The 18335-nt window shown below is 44.1% G+C and overlaps 1 protein-coding gene across 1 annotated transcript; it reads right to left on the minus strand.

Moving 5' to 3' along the window:
• Positions 1-5886: 5886 nt before the first annotated feature.
• Positions 5887-16967, minus strand: CIAO2B (cytosolic iron-sulfur assembly component 2B). Its single transcript, XM_029593035.1, has 6 exons — positions 16849-16967; positions 16407-16562; positions 13318-13397; positions 8164-8289; positions 7776-7821; positions 5887-6364 (listed from the first exon to the last, which is right to left on the minus strand). Exons 1-6 carry the CDS (start codon positions 16928-16930, stop codon positions 6267-6269), a joined length of 588 nt encoding a protein of 195 aa, XP_029448895.1. The 5' UTR covers positions 16931-16967; the 3' UTR covers positions 5887-6266.
• Between the last annotated feature and the right edge of the window lie 1368 nt (positions 16968-18335).

An 18335-nucleotide genomic window follows, 5' to 3' on the forward strand; every position in this document is an offset into this window, starting at 1 on the left:
CCAGGAAATCACAGTAATAAATCAGAGGGTGCTGCACTGCTGATCACCATCTGAAACACACCCTCCTTCCCAATACATACACACCATGAAATCATCACAGTAATAAGGGGTGAATGTTAATATGAAGAGCCTTAGAGCAGACACAGAACACACATTACTATGTCTGCCTTGCACTAAATTCCGCCTCCATGATAGGAGCAGAGGGGAGGCCAGTCCTATAGGGGAGAGACATCACACTCGGCAGACCAGACTCAGGGGAGATTCGTCCCAGAGGAGCATGTTCCTTATTGCCTTTGCTTTTTTGCTTTTTTTTTTAACTTAAGGGCACACAGGCTAAGGAGGTTTAATTAAAAAAAAAAAATCTATAGGGTAGAGTTAATGTAAGAGGGGCATATCTTTCACTCCAAAAAGAAAAGGAAGCCCAAGAAAGAAAAGGAGCAGAGCTAGAAAAATAAGCAAGTTTATATTTTGAGAAATAAATCTACTACTATTGCTTAAAACATCTACATCAGGACAAGGGCGTGAAAAAGGTCCTCACTGCTGCTTGCTACACCTCCGTCTTTCTGCCTGAATGAGACTGAGCAAAAAGCAATCAATGGCTCCCTCTGCTGGCCACCATGAGCTGAATTTGAAGTTATTAAAACTCGTATGCCACTTTTTCACAGAAGGACCATTACAAGGCGGCTTACAAGGCAACATTCAGAATAAAAACAAAAGCACAGATAATTAAAAGATAAAAGGCAATATACATACGGTGCAGCCATCATAGCAAACTGTGACTAAAATCCCTATAGGGTTACGTTAAGGAGGGGGGGGGGGGGGCGATTTTCGGATACACGCAGATTTTATAATATGCGCGCACTGCTGCACACGTTATAAAATATATGACTCCTGTGCGAAGAACACGTGCCAGATTTTAATGTCCGCGCGCGCGAGTGGCCTCTCCCACGAGCAACGGGGGGGGGGGGGGGGGGGGGATGTGGAACTTTTGAAAAATACGCGCAGCGACGCGATCGGCCGGTTCCGCACTTGCCCAGGACCGCATCTACTAGCACTGTCCTGGCCGGCCCAGCACTTCTGCAACATAAAACAGGGGGGCCAGACTCGGCTTTGCAGAACAGAGTCAGAATCAAACATCCAGGGCCTCAAGACAGGCAGAGGCAGTCTGGAGAACAACACGAGCTGAGCAAGGCGCACGCTAGAGGGACTTTCTAACGGATTGTACGCTGAACATTCACGACAAAAAGAGCTGAAATTGCTAGAGTCATCTTAGCTGAAGCAGGACTTACTGTAGCGAGAAAAGATGGGCGATTACCATTGGGATTCTCGAATAGATGATGCAACTTCCCATACTGATCGCGGCCAGAAACATCGGGAATTGAAGCAGATTCAAATGACAAAGGGCAGCCTAAAGCAGAGATAAAGACAGCGAGAGCAGTAGTAAGGCAAGCAAAAAAAAAGCATAAGAGATGCTCTGCGCGCGCAAAGGGGCAATGCCCGGCCAGCGTCCTCACGGGAAGGCAATCGCGGCCCACGGCGCGAGTGACGTCAGAAGCGCTGGCAAAAGCAGACGGGCACAGGTGGATGGGTACTGAGGCGATGGGTACTGAGGCCATTTCAGGTTCCCGGATATTGACGCCAGGGGACGGAGCCAAGGTCTTCCAGCCGCGAGAGAACCACTGCTACAGGCAGGCAGTCACGGCCCACGGTGCGACTGATGCCAGGAAGGCTGGCAAAAGCAGACGGGCACAGGCGATACTATTGAGTTACTGCAATTTTCAACTAGAAGCACGGTGGATCCGAGCGAGCAGGGACCCTGCTGAAATGTCATCATAGACAAGAATAGTGTTACTTTCCCCATGATTTGTTTTCCAATGGATTTCACCTTTCAGGTCCAAGTCTTTTAAAGTTTCAAACCTTTCTTATGAAAGCCTAAAGAGTATGTTATCACAATAGCCAGCACTAGTGAGCACAAACGCATCCGGAATGGTACAACTGTAGGAATATTCTTTTATTACATAGAAACAGAAAAAAATAAATAAACCAAACACGCACCCCCATGCCTATTTATTCTCAAGCGTTCCCCTCCCTTCCTCACATCTTCGGTGCCTCTCCCAGGCTTTTGAGAATATTGCTACTGTTTCTGTCTCCATCACCTCTTCTGGGTGGCTGTTCCTTGCACCCCCACCCTTTCTGTGAAGGGATAGTTCCTTGTGGGACTCCTCCACCTACCCTGTCAGAGAGCACCATGTCCTCTTATTTTAGAACTTCCACTGGAAAAATGTTTGCAAGATATACATTAAGGGGCGGATTTTCAAAGGGTTACACGCGGTATATTACGCACGTAACCCCGAAAACCCGCTCCTGCGAACGCCAAGCCTATTTTGCGTAGGCTCGGCGACGCGCACAAGCCCCAGGACACGCGTATGTCCCAGGGCATGGCAAGAGGCCACCGAAGGCCTGCTAGGCCGGGGAATCACACGCCAGCACGCACAACTTAAATAATAAAGGTGTGTGTGGGGGGGGGGAACGAAAGGAAAGTTCCCTCCGAGGCCGCTCTGATTTCGGAGCGGCCTCGGAGGGAACAGGGAAAGCCATCGGGCCTCCCCTAGGGCTCAGTGCGCGCAAGGTGCACACCCCCTCCCCCCCCCCCTTGCATGCGCCAACCCCGGATTTTATAACATCTTATAAAATCGGGCGTAGGTTTGTGCACGCCAGGTTGCGAGCACAAATCTACGCCCGCGCGTGGGTTAGAAAATCTGGCCCTAAGTCCTCAGAAGTATTTAAATATCTCTATTATATCCCCACCCTCGGTTATACATATTGTGGGCATCACGTCTCACCATACAGGATTTACGGTGCAAGCTCTGCAGCGTTTTGGTAACTCTTCTCTGAGCTCCCTCTACCTTCGCTATACCCTTTTTGGGGGGCTTCCAGAACTGGCCCCATCACTCCAGATGAGGTCTCGCTCGTTCAGAAGTATTATCTCCTTTATTCTTCTGGTCACATCTCTCCCTGCAGAGCCCGGCTTTCCTCTGGCTCTAGCCGTTGCCTTGGTTCCAAGTCTTGCTACCTTGAGATCCACGGATATGATCTCCCCACGCGCCTCGCTCCTGATCGGTGCAATTAATGGAATATTTTTTTCAAGCAGAGGCAGCCATGGCTGGAACACTTCATAACAGGAAAAGGATTCTGGCAAAGCTTTTAGATGCCAGAGACCTCGGCGTGCATGATGATGTGGTTGGCCTCTCGTTAGGAGTGCATGCCTGGGAACTTAAAACCGCTTGCCAATTTTGGGGTCAGGAAGGAATGTTATTCCAGCGCCACAGCACTAACTCAAGATGCAGAGTACGTTTTGTCACCTTTCCCTGATTACGTCATCGAAGTGAGTACTAGGCAACTAGAAGGCTGCACTGCAGAGACTTCTGGTTTCTTTCAGCCTAAATAACCACATACCTACAGAACCAGGTAAGAGTTTCTTGTGCCACACATGCGCTTGCTACATAAACTTCCAAATTACTGCCGCGTGGACAGTGCTATAGAAGATTCTTTTTTTCCTTTTTCTCCACACTCAGCTACAGCAGCATGGCAATGAAAGGTGAAGCTTGGGATATGTTTTTCTAGCACTGCCACCAAACAATGCACAGCATGCCATTCTCCGTCTAGAGACGGTCACATGGCTGGACCCTGTTAATGTGCCGAGCATCATAGGGATGCCACTAGTTCTAGTCAAACAGTCATTAGCGAGTATTGCTCTGCTATTGAAAATATTATTTCAGATCATATTCTCTATGGCCTTGTGCAGAACATGCATTCTGAACTAAATCAATAAAATATGCATTTGTACAATAAGTAGAAGCGAGAAGTGAAATAGTTTCCATCGTAGAATCTACTGGGATTTGTAAGTAAATCTTTGAAAAGCCGGAATATCGTTCTCAGCTCTTGGGATGGGCGTAGGGAGGGAGCCATGATCACTGGGCAATGGCGACCCCAAGTGGTCTATGACTGCAGGCTTCCAGAAGGAGCCCTGGCGCGGGACCCCTGGCCTGGGACTCTCACCGCAGCGACCGGGCTGAAGTGAGGGAGAAAGGGAAATAAGAAGGGTGGGGAGGTGGGAAACGGGCGGTCGTGCTTCCAGATTTCGGTCCTGGTTCCAATTGAGGTGGAAGGCGAAAAGGAGCAGGAGGAAACTTCCAGGTTACAAAAAAATTAAACACAAGCCAGTAATCCGTGATCATTTTCTTCAAGAAAATACACACCTAAAAATAGCATTTTTCAAAAGCATATTTACAGACATAAATCCTGCCTACAAAGTGATTAAAATTAAAAAAATGGAAGGGATTTACAAAATAGCAATTACAGTAAAATCAAATTATGAACTACAGTAAGGATAATTCCCAGGCTTTGGTGCTGACTTTATCGTTCCTGGTCAGGCTGTTTCTGGCCTAGTAGCAAGATGGCAGATATAGCAGCAAATGTTGCGTTTCTCCTGTTTCCCCAGGATTATACAGACCTTTTCCTCCTCATTTTTTTGTGGGAAGCCTTTAATGGTTAGCTTTGGGGAATGTGCATCTCTGAAATCTTTGGATTTTACACAGCACAGATGCAGACACATTTACGTTTCTATTTCTCCGGTGTTGCATTGCATGCAGAATCTGGCTTCATTTTTTTTCTCCATATTTTTTTTTGTCTGCGTATTTCTGTTTCTAGTCTGTGGTCACCTTATTTTGTATTTAATGAGGTCTGTCTTTTACGTATGTGACTGAGGGGAAGCATTCTGCTAGCATGTAGCTTTTGCAGAGGGATCTGTAGCGGTCCAGCTCTTTCCAGTCTGCACTTACCAACAGGAGATGTATTGGTGTTCTGAAGAGGGCCCGCTGCAGTGTTTGCATTGTTGCAGCTGTTTGAGCTCTGGGTGTTAATGCTGGCTTGGTACAGCAGGTTTGCTCACGGTGTTGTGTTTTTCAGGGTTTTGAGTTATTTTACAGAGTGCCTGATAGTGGAGGGAGTATTTCTGTCACTGTTGAGATGTCACCAGAATTTGAAAATTCTTTTTTTTGTATGGTGAGTAGTAAGGGGATGCTCTGCATCTTTTGCTGGGGGTGTTTCTGTGGATGTAGGGTGTGTTTGCAGAACTGGAGGTGTAAGATGTCTATTAGGGTTCTGTCCTATTCTGTAGTGGGAATTTCAGGTACCGTAGCAGTAAATGTGTATTTCCTTTTAGTGCCACAAGATGGCACTAAGCAAGAATGAAAACGACTGGCAACATTACCATGAATAAATTTATCTTGCCATAAATAACTTAAACAGGGCCAGCATCGTGCACCGCAGCGCAGGAGACTTGAGTCTAGAGAGAGAGAATGGTGGAAAACCACAGAGGAAAAAAAGAGACAGTAAACCCGACTAACTTGGAGAAGAAGCAATATCCTGCAGGCGGTCAAGCTTGTACAACTGACAGCTGAGCAATATCCTTAGCCACAGCAGTATAGAAGGGAACTGCCAGGCAGACTGAATAGCCAAATCAGTGCTTATTTGCCATCATCTCCAATCAAGGAGTAGACTGGGAGGGAACTTCCCTAACCCTATCCTTCCGCTCTCCTCCCCGACCCCTAAACCTATGCTAGCTTTCCCCAATTTTTCTATTTCAGTACTTTACTTCTGCTCCAGAGGAGCATTTAACTCTGTGCACCAGCTTCCCCAGGACAGCGTCTAATGGCACTGTCCCGAGGCCTGGTACTTCTGTGCGTATGGGGAGTTACGCGCATGGCTGGGCACTTTCGAAAACGCACGCAGCACACGCAGGGCCCGGCCACACGTGTAACCCCCCCAATTTTACACACGCAGCCAAACAAACAATCGGGCTTAAATAGGATAAAAGTAGCTGAAGAGGCTTGATGTGTCATTTATTGTGAAAAGTTATTGAAAAATGCCAAGAAACATTTTTTTTAATTGTATAAAGATATACACAAGTACAAATATTGAAATGCATTGATCAGTGAAGTCATATTCAGACAAAATTCTTCAACTGCAGTGATTTTATTTCAGATGCAGAGCTAGTTATATGCTGTCAGTTTTGCACTGTCTCTTCTACAAATGTTGCAATGTTAACAGTCAATGCACCCTAGTCTTAATTTTAAAAAAATGCATAAATGCATCTAAATAATATTAGCAACAAGCACTTCCAGTGCAAAACAAAACTTCATCCAGGAAACAAAAAAGATTATAGAAAGATCTGGATACCCTCCATCCATCAAATGCCCACTCCATTAGGATCGCGTAGACAAACATTGGTTGACGACTTCCAGTAGGTGAGAGTTCTCCAGAGCAGCTGCAACTCGTTCCTTGTCTGCCAGCTGTTTATTTACTGCCAGAGAAAGTAAAAATAAGGGAGAGGCATTTCTATAACATGAAGATGAATCAGAAATAATCTAGTCAAACCAGTTGCCAAAGTAGAATGGCCAGCGAGACAGGACAAGAACTGTTGGGAAAGTAAACTTTGTAACAAACTAATAACGAATAGGACAGCTGTTTAACTATCTTATAAACTCCTGCCCATCATCTCCTATCCCATGGCATTCTGGGACTTGTAGTCTTCTTTGTCACAAGAAATCAAATATAACCACTAATCAGAGGTCGGCGGAGCAGGGTTCAGGAGCACTACGGAGGTAATGCACAGAGAATCCTTAGGTGCAGGAAAGCGAGGGTCTGTAGTATTGCAATGAGCAGAGAAAACAGGCTTTATGAGCCTTGTGCTGCTGTTCTAGTCTCTGCTTTTATTCACTCAGGTAACAGGTTGGAGGAAAAGGAGAGCATGGCTTTCAGGTCCACTTTTGGTACATCTACAGCTAAGAATGGCACTAATGGAGATTTAGTCTTGGAGAGGTCCCATTCATCCTTCTGTCAGCTAAGCATCCCTGAGGTGAGGTGGAAAGGGGAAAGGACCGGATCACAGAGGTGGTCAATCCCTCTCCACCCACTGAAACAAAACTCAGTTGACTACTCATGACAGAGTACTACAGGCGGCCCAGTCAAACTAACTCCCCTACTGCAGCATTCTGTGCAGAAATGACTTGAGTGGAGCCACATACCCTGAGAACGGCCTAGTGGTAAAATACTTGATCTCCTAGCAGCATAAGAAGCAGGTTCAGAAAACTCTGAGCTGGAGTGGGATGGACTCAGCTGTCTTTCACCATTTTTCAAGGGATGAACAGTTTCGTACATGGTTTAAGTGCGCAAATTACAGAATTGTGATGCACTGAGAACTGGAAGGTGACTTGGGGCAGAGGCAAGTGGCTTAAGTAAGATATCCAGGCAACCATCTCAGCGTCCAGCAGCACAAGTGCCAGACCGGCTGTGCATCACTTCACAGCATCCACTGCAGACCTGCTGCACGAAGCAGTGTTGATTCTAAGCACTGCAGAGATGCGAGACTTAGAATACTTTATGGATGGACAGAAAGCAGTGGAAAAGAAAACCCTTGCTGCTGCCATGTTAATAAGTCCAGTACATTCAGAGCATAATGTTTTAACTATGTCTTCCTCCAATAACCAATTAACTCTGAACATCAAATTATATACTCTACCAATATTTTCACCTCACTGTAATGCATTACAAATATTAAGTTCTACTATAAACTCTTGCTGCACACATCATCTGATCCCTCTGCCTCAGCAAACATTGCTGTTTCACTACAGGGAAACTGCAGGCTTCACAGTCAAACAGGCTCAGTACTTGTCCTGCTGTTTTGTGGTTGTGGGTATCCTTGATCTGCTCACCTGCATGTTCAGATGCGTGTGTACCCGGTGTTATATGAACATCCACCTGAAACCAAAACCAAAAAATGAACCTTGAGCAAGAAAAAAAAAGTCACAAAAATTGTGAAAATTACTACTTCAGTTAAAAACCAGCTATCTAGAGGAAACAGTAACAGATTAATGGTTACACTACTAGCTGATTTTTTTATTTATTTTACACAGCACTAAATTCATATTTGTCAAGCACAGTGCTGTGGTGAAAAGGCTCATGGGCCTCATCCAAGGGTTATCCAAAAAAACCCAGAGTTTAGCCTATGACCCCAAAGAGCTTCCCGTCTCCTGGACCTGTGCTCCAAGCAGCAGCTATATGCAGGATGGAAGAGAATGCTGCCACTTACAACATGCTCACCTTAAATCTTTCCGGCAGTGATCGCAGCAGCTTTACTTTTATGGAGAGGCCAATGAGCGTTGCCATGCTGCAGTGAGGAATTGTGGGCGTGAACTCCACTGCCACAGTGCTTTGGTCATCATTCACCTGGTGAAACGTGTATGTAAAACACTTTGTTTTATTCATACCGAATCAGAAAAACAATAAGTGCGGAGCACTGAAATGTATTGGTCATATTCTGACGTCAATCATTTTGCAATAAGTGAATGTCACAACCTTTTATGTAACTATTGTAACCTAAGTGAAGGCAATACATTGTATCCAGTATAACCACCCAGGCAAAAGATCTAGGCATCATAGTGGATAATACATTGAAATCGTCAGCTCTGTGTGCTGCAGCAGTCAAAAAAGCAAACAATGTTAGGAATTATCAGGAAGGGAATGGTTAATAGAACGGAAAATGTTATAATGCCTCTGTATCGCTCCATGGTGAGACTGCACCTTGAATACTGTGTACAATTCTGGTTGCTGCATCTCAAAAAAGATAGAGTTGCACTGGAGAAGGAACAGAGAAGGGCAACCAAAATGATAAAGGGGATGGAACAGCTCCCCTATGAGGAAAGGCTGAAGAGGTTAGGGCTGTTCAGCTTGGAGAAGAGACGGCTGGGGGGGGATATGATAGAGGTCTTTAAGATCATGAGAGGTCTAGAATGGGTAGATAAGAATCAGTTCTTTAATCTTTCAGATAATAGAAGGACTAAGGGGCATTCCATGAAGTTAACAAGTAGCACATTTAAAACTAACCAGAGAAAATTCTTTTCACTCAATGCACAATTAAGCTCTGGAATTTGTTGCCAGAGGATGTGGTTAGTGAAGTTAGTGTAGCTGGGTTTAAAAAAAGGTTTGGATAAGATCTTAGAGGAGAAGTCCATTAACTGCTATTAATCAAGTTGACTTAGGGAATAGCCACTGCTATTAATTGCATCAGTAGCATGGGATCTTCTTAGTGTTTGGGTAATTGCCAGGTTCTTGTGGCCTGGTTTGGCCTCTGTTGGAAACAGGATGCTGGTCTTGATGGACCCTTGGTCTGACCCAATACAGCAATTTCTTATGTTCTTATAACCCTACATAACAAAAGAAATAATGCTATGCACTCCAGAATCATTCACAACTAATAAAACTTCATATTTGTTGCTTACTGATCCAAACTGAATGCATAGGGAGTGAATTTCCAAATCTATTGAAAAACTGCCCTCGTAATTGTAGGCTGGGGCCAGCAGTAACCTCCATTTGCCACTCCAGCTGCACTGGGAAAAGGAAGCAAGTTAAAAAAAAAAGTTCCAGATTGACAACTTGGTGCAACCTGGCAGAAAATCAGCACCAGTACCTGCAGACCCGCAATCTAATTTTCAAAGGGAAACTGCCTGTGGAGTTTCCTTTTTGAAATCTGTACTTTTGTACATGCGTGACAGTAAGCACAAGGATTTCAAGATTAAATTCCTGCGTGTGCTTTCCTCCTTTCTTACCCGCAGGTGAACATCTGCATGCTCTTCACTGCACAGGTACTTTTACCCTCAGTGGTAGGGCGTGGCAATTTTCAAAAGGGCCAAGGGTAACAAATGTTTACCCAGATAAAATTTTTGAAAATCTCTGAAAATTGACCCCCTTTTAACCTGCTTTTCTTTTGTATTTTATTTGCTTTTATGTTTCTTACAAACCCATGAAGAAAATGAATCACTTTCAGGCTGATACAATACAGTGTGCACTGTTAACCCGCAACTGGACGCGCGTTTGATGCGCTAGCTTTACCCTTATTCAGTAAGGGGTAATAGCGTGTCGAAAATGCGCGTTCAACCCCCCCCCGAACCTAATAGCGCCCGCAACATGCAAATGCATGTTGCGGGCGCTATTAGGTACTCCCGCACAATTGAGTAAGTTAAATGTGCAACCAAGCCGCACATTTTACTTTAAGAAATTAGCGCCTACCCAAAGGTAGGTGTTAATTTCTGCCGGCGCCAGGGAAATGCACAGAAAAGCAGTAAAAACTGCTTTTCTGTGCACCCTCCAACTTAATATCATGGCAATATTAAGTCGGAGGCCCCAAAAGTTAAAAAAATATATATATATTTAAAATGGGCCCGCGGCTTGAAAACTGGACGCTCAATTTTGCCGACGTCCGGTTTCTGAACCCATGGCTGTCAGCGGGCTCGAGAACCAACGCCGGCAAAATTGAGCGTTGGCTGTCAAACCCACTGACAGCCGCCGCTCCTATCCAAAAGGAGGCGCTAGGGACGCGCTAGTGTCCCTAGCGCCTCCTTTTGCCCGTTTCTACCGCTGGACCTAATTTAAATAAATTACTTTACTGTATCACGCGCACAGGAGAGTGTCCTGTGCGCGCGATTTTTACTGTATCAGCCCGTAAGTAATTTAGATTTTAGAAAAAGCAAAACAATATCCTGCTTTTCAAGAGTAAGGCAGCTTACGAAATCTCCATGTCTGGTTGTGTCCCCCTAAATAACTTTTAATGTTTAATGTTACAGCCATACGGCAAAACCGAACGATGGTATATAAAACGCGATAAATAAATAAATACCTGACTATTGTCTCTTTCTCCCTTCTACTTGATCTCTGGCAGTCATCCTCTCCCTTCTTCCCTCCTGGACTATCCCTCTCTCTCTGGTCCAGCATGATTCTGGGGTCCTCTCCTTCTCTCCCCCAATCCCTGATGTCCTCCCATATGCTGCCATCCACACTCACTCCCCTTAACCAGGTCAATCGTGGGTTCCTGCCTCCCTCTTCTTCATTCGTACATAAGACGATGCCATACTGGGTCAGACCAAGGGTCCATCAAGCCCAGCATCCTGTCTCCAACAGTGGCCAATCCAGGCCATAAGAACCTGGCAATTACCCAAACATTACATAAATCTCAAGTTACTATTGCTTAATTATTAATAGCAGTTTATAGATTTTTCCTCTAGGAACTTATCCAAACCTTTTTAAAACCCAGCTATACTAACTGCTGTAACCACATCCTCTGGCAATGAATTCCAGAGCTGAACTATGCGCTGAGTGAAAAATAATTTTCTTTGATTTGTTTTAAAATGAGCTACTTGCTAACTTCATGGCGTGCCCCCTATTCCTTCTATTATCCGAGGGAGTAAATAACCAATTTACATTAACTTGTTCAAGTCCTTTCATGATTTCCTAGACTTCAATCATATCCCCCTTCAGTCATCTCTTCTCCAAGCTGAACAGCCCTAACTTCTTTAGCCTTTCCTCATAGGGCAGTCATTCCATGCCACTTATCATTTTGGTTGCCCTTCTCTGCACGTTCTCCAGTGTAACTATATCTTTTTTGAGATGCGGTGATTAGAATTGTACATAGTATTCAAGATGCGGTCTCACCATACAAAGGCATTATGACATCCATCGTCTGCCATTCCCTCTTTAATAATTCCTAACAATCTGTTTGTTTTTTGATCACCTCAGGACACTGAGCTGATGATTTCAATGTATTATCCACTATAACAAATTATGAAAAAATCACATATAATAACCGTGAAATTACTGAATAAGGTAAACCCTCATAAATGAGCTATTGAAATGCCGCACAACGGACAAATCGCTCTCCAACTCTAGACATTGATGAAAGCCCCTGACGAAGTCTCCGAAACACCAGCGGTGTCGGGCATTTGGCAGCGCAGAGCTGACGAGCTCTTTAGCTCTAGTCATTTTTCCTTTGAAAAGGTAAGTTCTCTTTTCATTGATGTCTCTTTACTATTGATGTCTCTTTACTATTGAGTCAGTTGGAGTTGATGTTAAAGTTCCAAAAAATTGTTCCCAAAAATTAAAAAAAGTTTTCTCTGTTCAAGAACAGTGGCACGTCTTACATGAAATGAAAAGGGTTACCCCATGATTAATTTCAGTGAGCATGCACAATTGCCCTGAGTGCACAAAAGTCAAAACGCTGTTACAGCGTAAGTGTACAATAGCTCATTTATGAGGGTTTACCTTATTCAATAATTCACAGTTATTATATGTGATTTTTTTCATAATTTGTTTGATATCTTTATCACATACAATACCAGTCTTTTGATTTTGGGGTTTTTATCCACTATAACGCCTAGATCTCTTTCCTGGGTGGTAGCTCCTAAGATAGAACATCGTGTAACTACAGCAAGGTTTATTTTTCCTTATATGCATCACCTTGCACTTATCCACCTTAAATTTCATCTGCCATTTGGATGCCCAATTTTCCAGTCTCACAAGGTCTTCCTGCAATTTATCAATCTGCGTGAGATTTATCTACTTCGTTTAATTTTGTATCACCTCCCTCGTTGTAGCCCTTTCCAGATCATTTATAAATATATTAAAAAGCCCCAGTCCAAGTACAGATCCCTGAGGCACTCCACTGTTTACCCTTTTCCACTGAGAAAATTGATCATTTAATCCTACTCTGTTTCCTGTCTTTTAACCAATTTGTAATCCACACAAGGCCATCACCTCCTATCCCATGACTGTTTAGTTTTCTTAGAAGTCTCATTCTTCTCCCGTATGTCTTTCCCCTCATACTGTCCTATCTCTTCCCTTCTTCCTCTGAGTTATTCTACTCACCTTTCTGGTGCAGCTCTCCTCTCTCTCTCTCTTTCTGTCAGGCCAGTGGCAGAGCACATGGCAGTAGCGGGAAATGCTTCTCACTGCAGTGATCACCCTGCTTTCCCTCCGTGTACAACACTGAAGTTTCTGAGAGCCACAATCAGCCCCCAGCCCCTCTTCTCCACATCTTCACAAAGAGCAGAGGTAGGGATTTATGGCCTCTTCCCCACCTCCGCTGGACATGCAGCAGTATGGATTGAGGCACCTAATGAGTATGAATGTTCTCCCTCTGTCACTCCTCCTCCTCTCTATAGCAATGTAGGATGAAGTATTCAGGGCAGAAGTAGGCCCCCTCTCAATCTCCTGGCCTGTGGCAGCAGCCCGCTCTTTTTCTCCCCAGCTAAACTTTCTTGCCTCCCTTCTGGCAGACCCCTGTGATGGTCTCACGGACCCTAGGTTGAGAATCACTGTTTCAGTTCATAGCGCACTTTTAAATACAGCAAGACAAATGTAAGCACATCTGTTAAGTAAATGACTTAGTAAAAAACAATGAAGGTTAAAAAAAACCCCAAAACTTACTTTCACTCTAACTTGTTCAACAACATTTAATTCTTCCAAACTAAGAGGATGCTCCGGGTCATTGATTGAACGAATGAGATGTATAACGTAAAGGAAAATCAAGCATTGAAGAGAAATAACACGGGTGAACAAGACTGAGAGCAAGATACATTAAAAGGTGCTGCAAATCAAGTCTCTTAAGGTAGTGGTTCTCAAGCCAGTCTTCGAGGCATACTTTACTAGTCAGGTTTTCTGGATATCCACAATGAATATGCATGAGATAGATTTGCATACAACTAAAGCAGTGCAGGCAAATCCATCTCATGCATATTTATTCTGGATATCCTGAAAATCTGACTGGCTATGTGCGCCCAGATGTTGAGAAACACTGTCTTAAGGCTTGGTAAGAGGTCATTATGTGATATCTTGCCGACACTCGTCAACAAACCTTTTCCATTAGAAACAATTTAGTAGAACTAGGGGGTCACAATTTGAAACTCCAGGGAGAAAGACTCAAAACCAACATCAGGAAATATTTCTTCACTGAGAGGGTGGTGGATGCCTGGAATGCCCTTCCGGAGGAAGTAGTAAAGACTAAAACTGTGAAGGATTTCAAAGGGGCATGGGATAAACACTGTGGATCCCTAAAGGCTAGAGGATGGGAATAAATAAAAAAGCTTGGGGGTAACCTGAATGGACCGGCAGTTATTGCCTTGGGAAGCTTGCTGGGCAGACTAGATGGACCATTTTAGTCTTTTTCTGCTTATATGTTACTCCCTATGACCTTGCGCAAGCCACTTCACCCTGGCTTGCCTGAGGTACAAACTTAGAGTGTAAGCCCTCTTAGGATAGGGAAATAATTACAGTCCCTGAATGTAATCCTCTCTGAAGTGTGAAAGGCAGAACATAAATAAAAACAACATCATCAGCCTCTGGAATTCCACAATCAAATGTATGATAGGATTTAATTTATATTTTTATTAAATGAAGATAAGTGTTTAGTGGCAAGAGGATTTTCTTTGGCTACTTCCACAAATATCTCCTGTTCCCTGCTGCATGTATTTTTAGGATTTCCAAGGCAAAACACTGATGTGTCTGTGGGACCCCGAAAATATACTGGCCCATTTCAGTAGTCCAAACCCCTCTGTGGGACGATTCTCCTTCACCATCATCCCCCATAGGTCTCTGGTCTTTCAATCTCTCTATCCCACACTATGTAGGCCTCTGGTCTCCACAACCCTTCCTGGCCACTGTTTTTCTATATATTCTGCCTACCAGTCCTCCAGCTATCTCCTCCTGCAGGCTGTTGCTCTTCCACACTTCCTATCCTGCCCCCCATATCTCTGCAAGCTACCAGTCCTTTACCTACCCACCCTCTCTCCTACATTGCCATTCTTCCCAAGCCATTCCCACAGGCCCATGTAATAAGATGCGCTATGCTGTGCACACATTTTGCCTGCACACATTTTTGTCTGCAAACTTTACTCCCAATTTAACAGAAGTTTTGCACACAAACAATGTGCACATAAATATGTGCATACACATTAACACATTTTCATGCAAATCTAGTTTAATAAAAGGCATTCACTATTACTCACCAGTACAGGAAACTGCGTTAAAGCCCTGAAGGTGTAACAAGTTTTTTTTTTAATGCTGAAAACTTTATTCCACCTCAAATCAGGAGTTAAATTAACTCACATTTTTGGGGCTAGTGTTAGTCCATGGTGTTGTTCAAGCATGATCACAGTTCCTGGACTCGGGTCTCCTGGCTCAAGGGCAGACCACCACACCATGGAACCCCAGGTCCATGATTACATGGCATAGCACCATAGATTAACACTAGTCCTAGAAATGCGAGTTAACTTTACTTCTTCTCTGCCCAAGGAGTTACATTTTCAAGCCAAAAAATAAATTAGACTAAGCATTGGGATACCCAAGGCAGGGACCCTCTGAGGCACACACCTCAAAATGGTGATAACTACGCTACTATAAGTGCCTTCCCCAAAAGGCTTATGTAACAAGAGACAGTCGCACATACAATAGTGCCATCTGTATTACTCAAAAAAAAAGTGCCTTTTTTTTTTAAACTTTATGATTCTCTACTGTGCACAAATCATGGGTTTTTGCACATAAAGCATGATTTATTATATTCATAAATCATTTTTTGAAGAAGCCCAGACAGGTAAGATAAAATGCTTCCTACCAATGTTTTACAATATAATGCAAGCTAATCACAATTCACAATGCTGGACATTGTTCCTGTGCTACTTTCTGTCATTCTGGGCTTACCAGACCCCAGGTGAAATTTCATCTTTCTGGGAGGAAGGGGGAAGATAAACCAGGTTTTATAAACCCTGTGTACATTTTTTTTTTTATTAGTGCACTTTTTTTTACACATATTACATACATATGTATGCCATTGGTTTACTGATTTCAGAGTACATATTTTAACCATGTGTGTAAAGATAATGTACACTGAATTTCAGAACACACAGACGTGTTAAGTAGTAGTAGCTAAGGATAAGTGTTCCCTTACAAGAAGATTACTAGAACAAGGAGCTTCCTGGCTAATGCCAAAGTTCCATTTTCTAACATATATTTGTATAAAATACAGAACATTATGATGGATTATGTAAACTAGAAAGGAGGGCCCCAGGTAGGTCACCAGGTGCAGCAATTTCTTTCTTTTTGTGTGTTCCATTGGAGTGCATGCTATCAGAACTACAATTCTCAAAAAGCACTGATACATAGTTCAGACCATCTCCCATGACTGACCGGACTGGGGAGACTCAGAGCTTTCCTTATATTTCAGTGTAAACCCACACTGGCTTTGGCTACCACCCCCTGTGAAAAGCAGGATCCGGAACATGGGTAGGCAACTCCGGCCCTGCAGTGTTGCACCTATTTACTGTGGATATCCTGAAAGCCTGACACGTTGGCAACACTGGAGGACCGGTGAGTTTCACATTGCAGCAGATTAAACTAACATCCGAACAGAAATCAAGCCGAACATACACAGTAAACGCAACAGGACATTTCCCAGCCTCTTGAGAAATACCTCCCACTTCTCACATCCAGCCTCCATCGGAGCAACACAGGAAAAAGGATATCGAATACTTCCCTGTCGTCTATCTTATCTGGGAAGTCCTCGTCTTCATCCTGAGCCGTCACCTGCCGGTCCCCGGAACGCTGGTAGATCAGGGGATTGGCATTCTCCAGCTGGCTGCCTCCCACCATGTCCTCCGGCCAGAGACTCAGCAGCCCTCCTAGGAGAAATAAGGCAGCCCTCCCGCTCTTACACAGCACCCCGAGAAGGGCAAGGTTTCCTCTCTTGCTGCTACTGCCCTCCCCCCCTAATAAGGGCCCCCCTTCTACCTCCAGTTTCACTCAGATCTCTCGGCGGGTGCCCTCCTGTCCCACAATCGCACAGACACCCCCTCCCCACAACAAGACCCCTTCCGGCAATCTCACACCGATCCCCTCGACATCCCCTCTTCACAAACCCCCCAATCTCACACCGTCCCCCAGTATAACGTCTCCTCTCGTACACACCGTACAGCTCCCGACTCCCACACACGCCACAGTTCCCGTTATAAGACACTTCCGGGTTTGCACGCGTAAGACGAGTCCCCATTGGTTGCCATTCCCGGCTCCTGATAGGCTCAATGCATTCTTCCTTTTGATTGGCTACACTTTGCTTGCCGCCCCGCCTGGCTGTTGCTATAGTGCCTGGCTGTGATTGGAGGAATACGGAACGTCATGCGTGGCTCCCAAGTCCCCACCTCCATAAATTATAACTTTAAAATAACCTTGGCTCTACTTTATATGAAACCTTTCAAAAATAGAAAAATGAAAAAAAAAAAAGTAAAATAAATGTATTCAATGTCCAAAACGGAGCAAACAAAGTGAAAACCGCGAGATCACATGATACCAGCCAAATGCTGACACAGTCGTACTTACAAATCGAGTGAACCTTTTTACATATTTCCTGGTGAAGAAGCAATACAAAATTTAAAAAGAAACTTAAACATCTAAAATTACAGTCTGATGTTTCAATTACATTTTTTTCAGTGCTAGTTTTCTGCCAGGTCATATCGGGTCACTGACCTGGAACCTTTTTGAACTACAGCAAATCCTTTTTTCTCCCACTGCTGGAGAAGGTCGCCACTGGTCCTGCCTGACCGGGTACCCTTTTTTTTTTTTTTCTATTTTGATAAAATCGCCTCTGCACATTTTCTAGTCTTCTTGGCCGTGTTTCTTTTTTTCTCATGCTGTTCTCCAGGGTCTGTATATTGAAGGGCATTAAATATGCACATGAATGTGATTTTGATGATTGTATTAGCAGCACAGTTGACGCATGATTCACTGTGGGGCATAAAAGCTATTTACCCAGATGAAAGGGATTTTTGACCATTGCCTACCTTTCCCGCAGCTCATGGGGCAGGATCCCAATCCTGGTTCAGAGAGAGCTGAAGACCCAATGGAGCAGGAGAAAAACTGCAGAGAAAAAGAAACACAATATTAAGCAGATCAGTAACCGGGGCAACGTGTTATTTTTTGCATCATGCAATAAAATCCCATTTCAGAGAGAGAAAGAGAAAGCACATGTGGGGTGGCATACATATTAGTCGCTGTAGGAGGGTCAACTAGTAACTCCAGGTGAGGTTTTGGTGCTGGCCTAGGGTTTTGGGGTCAGTTTTACATACACAGTCAGATGTACGAACAGCACCGTACACATCAGTAAACATTTGATGTCATTTGGAATGAGGAAAGGTATACAAAGATGAGATTTCTACAATGTTCTCTCGCTGATGTGTACGGTGCTGTTCGTATGTCTGTGCATATAAAACTGGCCCCAACACCTCTCTCTCTCTCTCTCCCCCCCTCCCCAAACAGTCCTGCTTTTCACACAATCAATATGCATGAGACAGATTTCCATAAAACAGCTCCAAAATCTTAAATCACGTAGGCCATGATTTTCTCTCTTTGCTTGCAGCAAAGGTTAATTTTGTTACAAAGCCGGAGACATGCACTATTCT

Source organism: Rhinatrema bivittatum, chromosome 3 (genome assembly GCF_901001135.1).
Source record: "Rhinatrema bivittatum chromosome 3, aRhiBiv1.1, whole genome shotgun sequence".
Classification (NCBI taxonomy): Eukaryota; Metazoa; Chordata; class Amphibia; order Gymnophiona; family Rhinatrematidae; genus Rhinatrema; species Rhinatrema bivittatum.

Bases quoted from the DNA above. Each gene is read 5' to 3' on its own strand.
- CIAO2B (XM_029593035.1), bottom strand. From the start codon at position 16,930: ATGGGGACTCGTCTTACGCGTGCAAACCCGGAAGTGTCTTATAACGGG. The intron at 8,290-13,317 runs GTAAGTTTTGGG...ACGTTTCACCAG, and splicing joins TTGAACAAGTTAGAGTGAAA to GTGAATGATGACCAAAGCAC. The intron at 6,365-7,775 runs GTGAGCAGATCA...TTTCTCTGGCAG, and splicing joins ACACGCATCTGAACATGCAG to TAAATAAACAGCTGGCAGAC.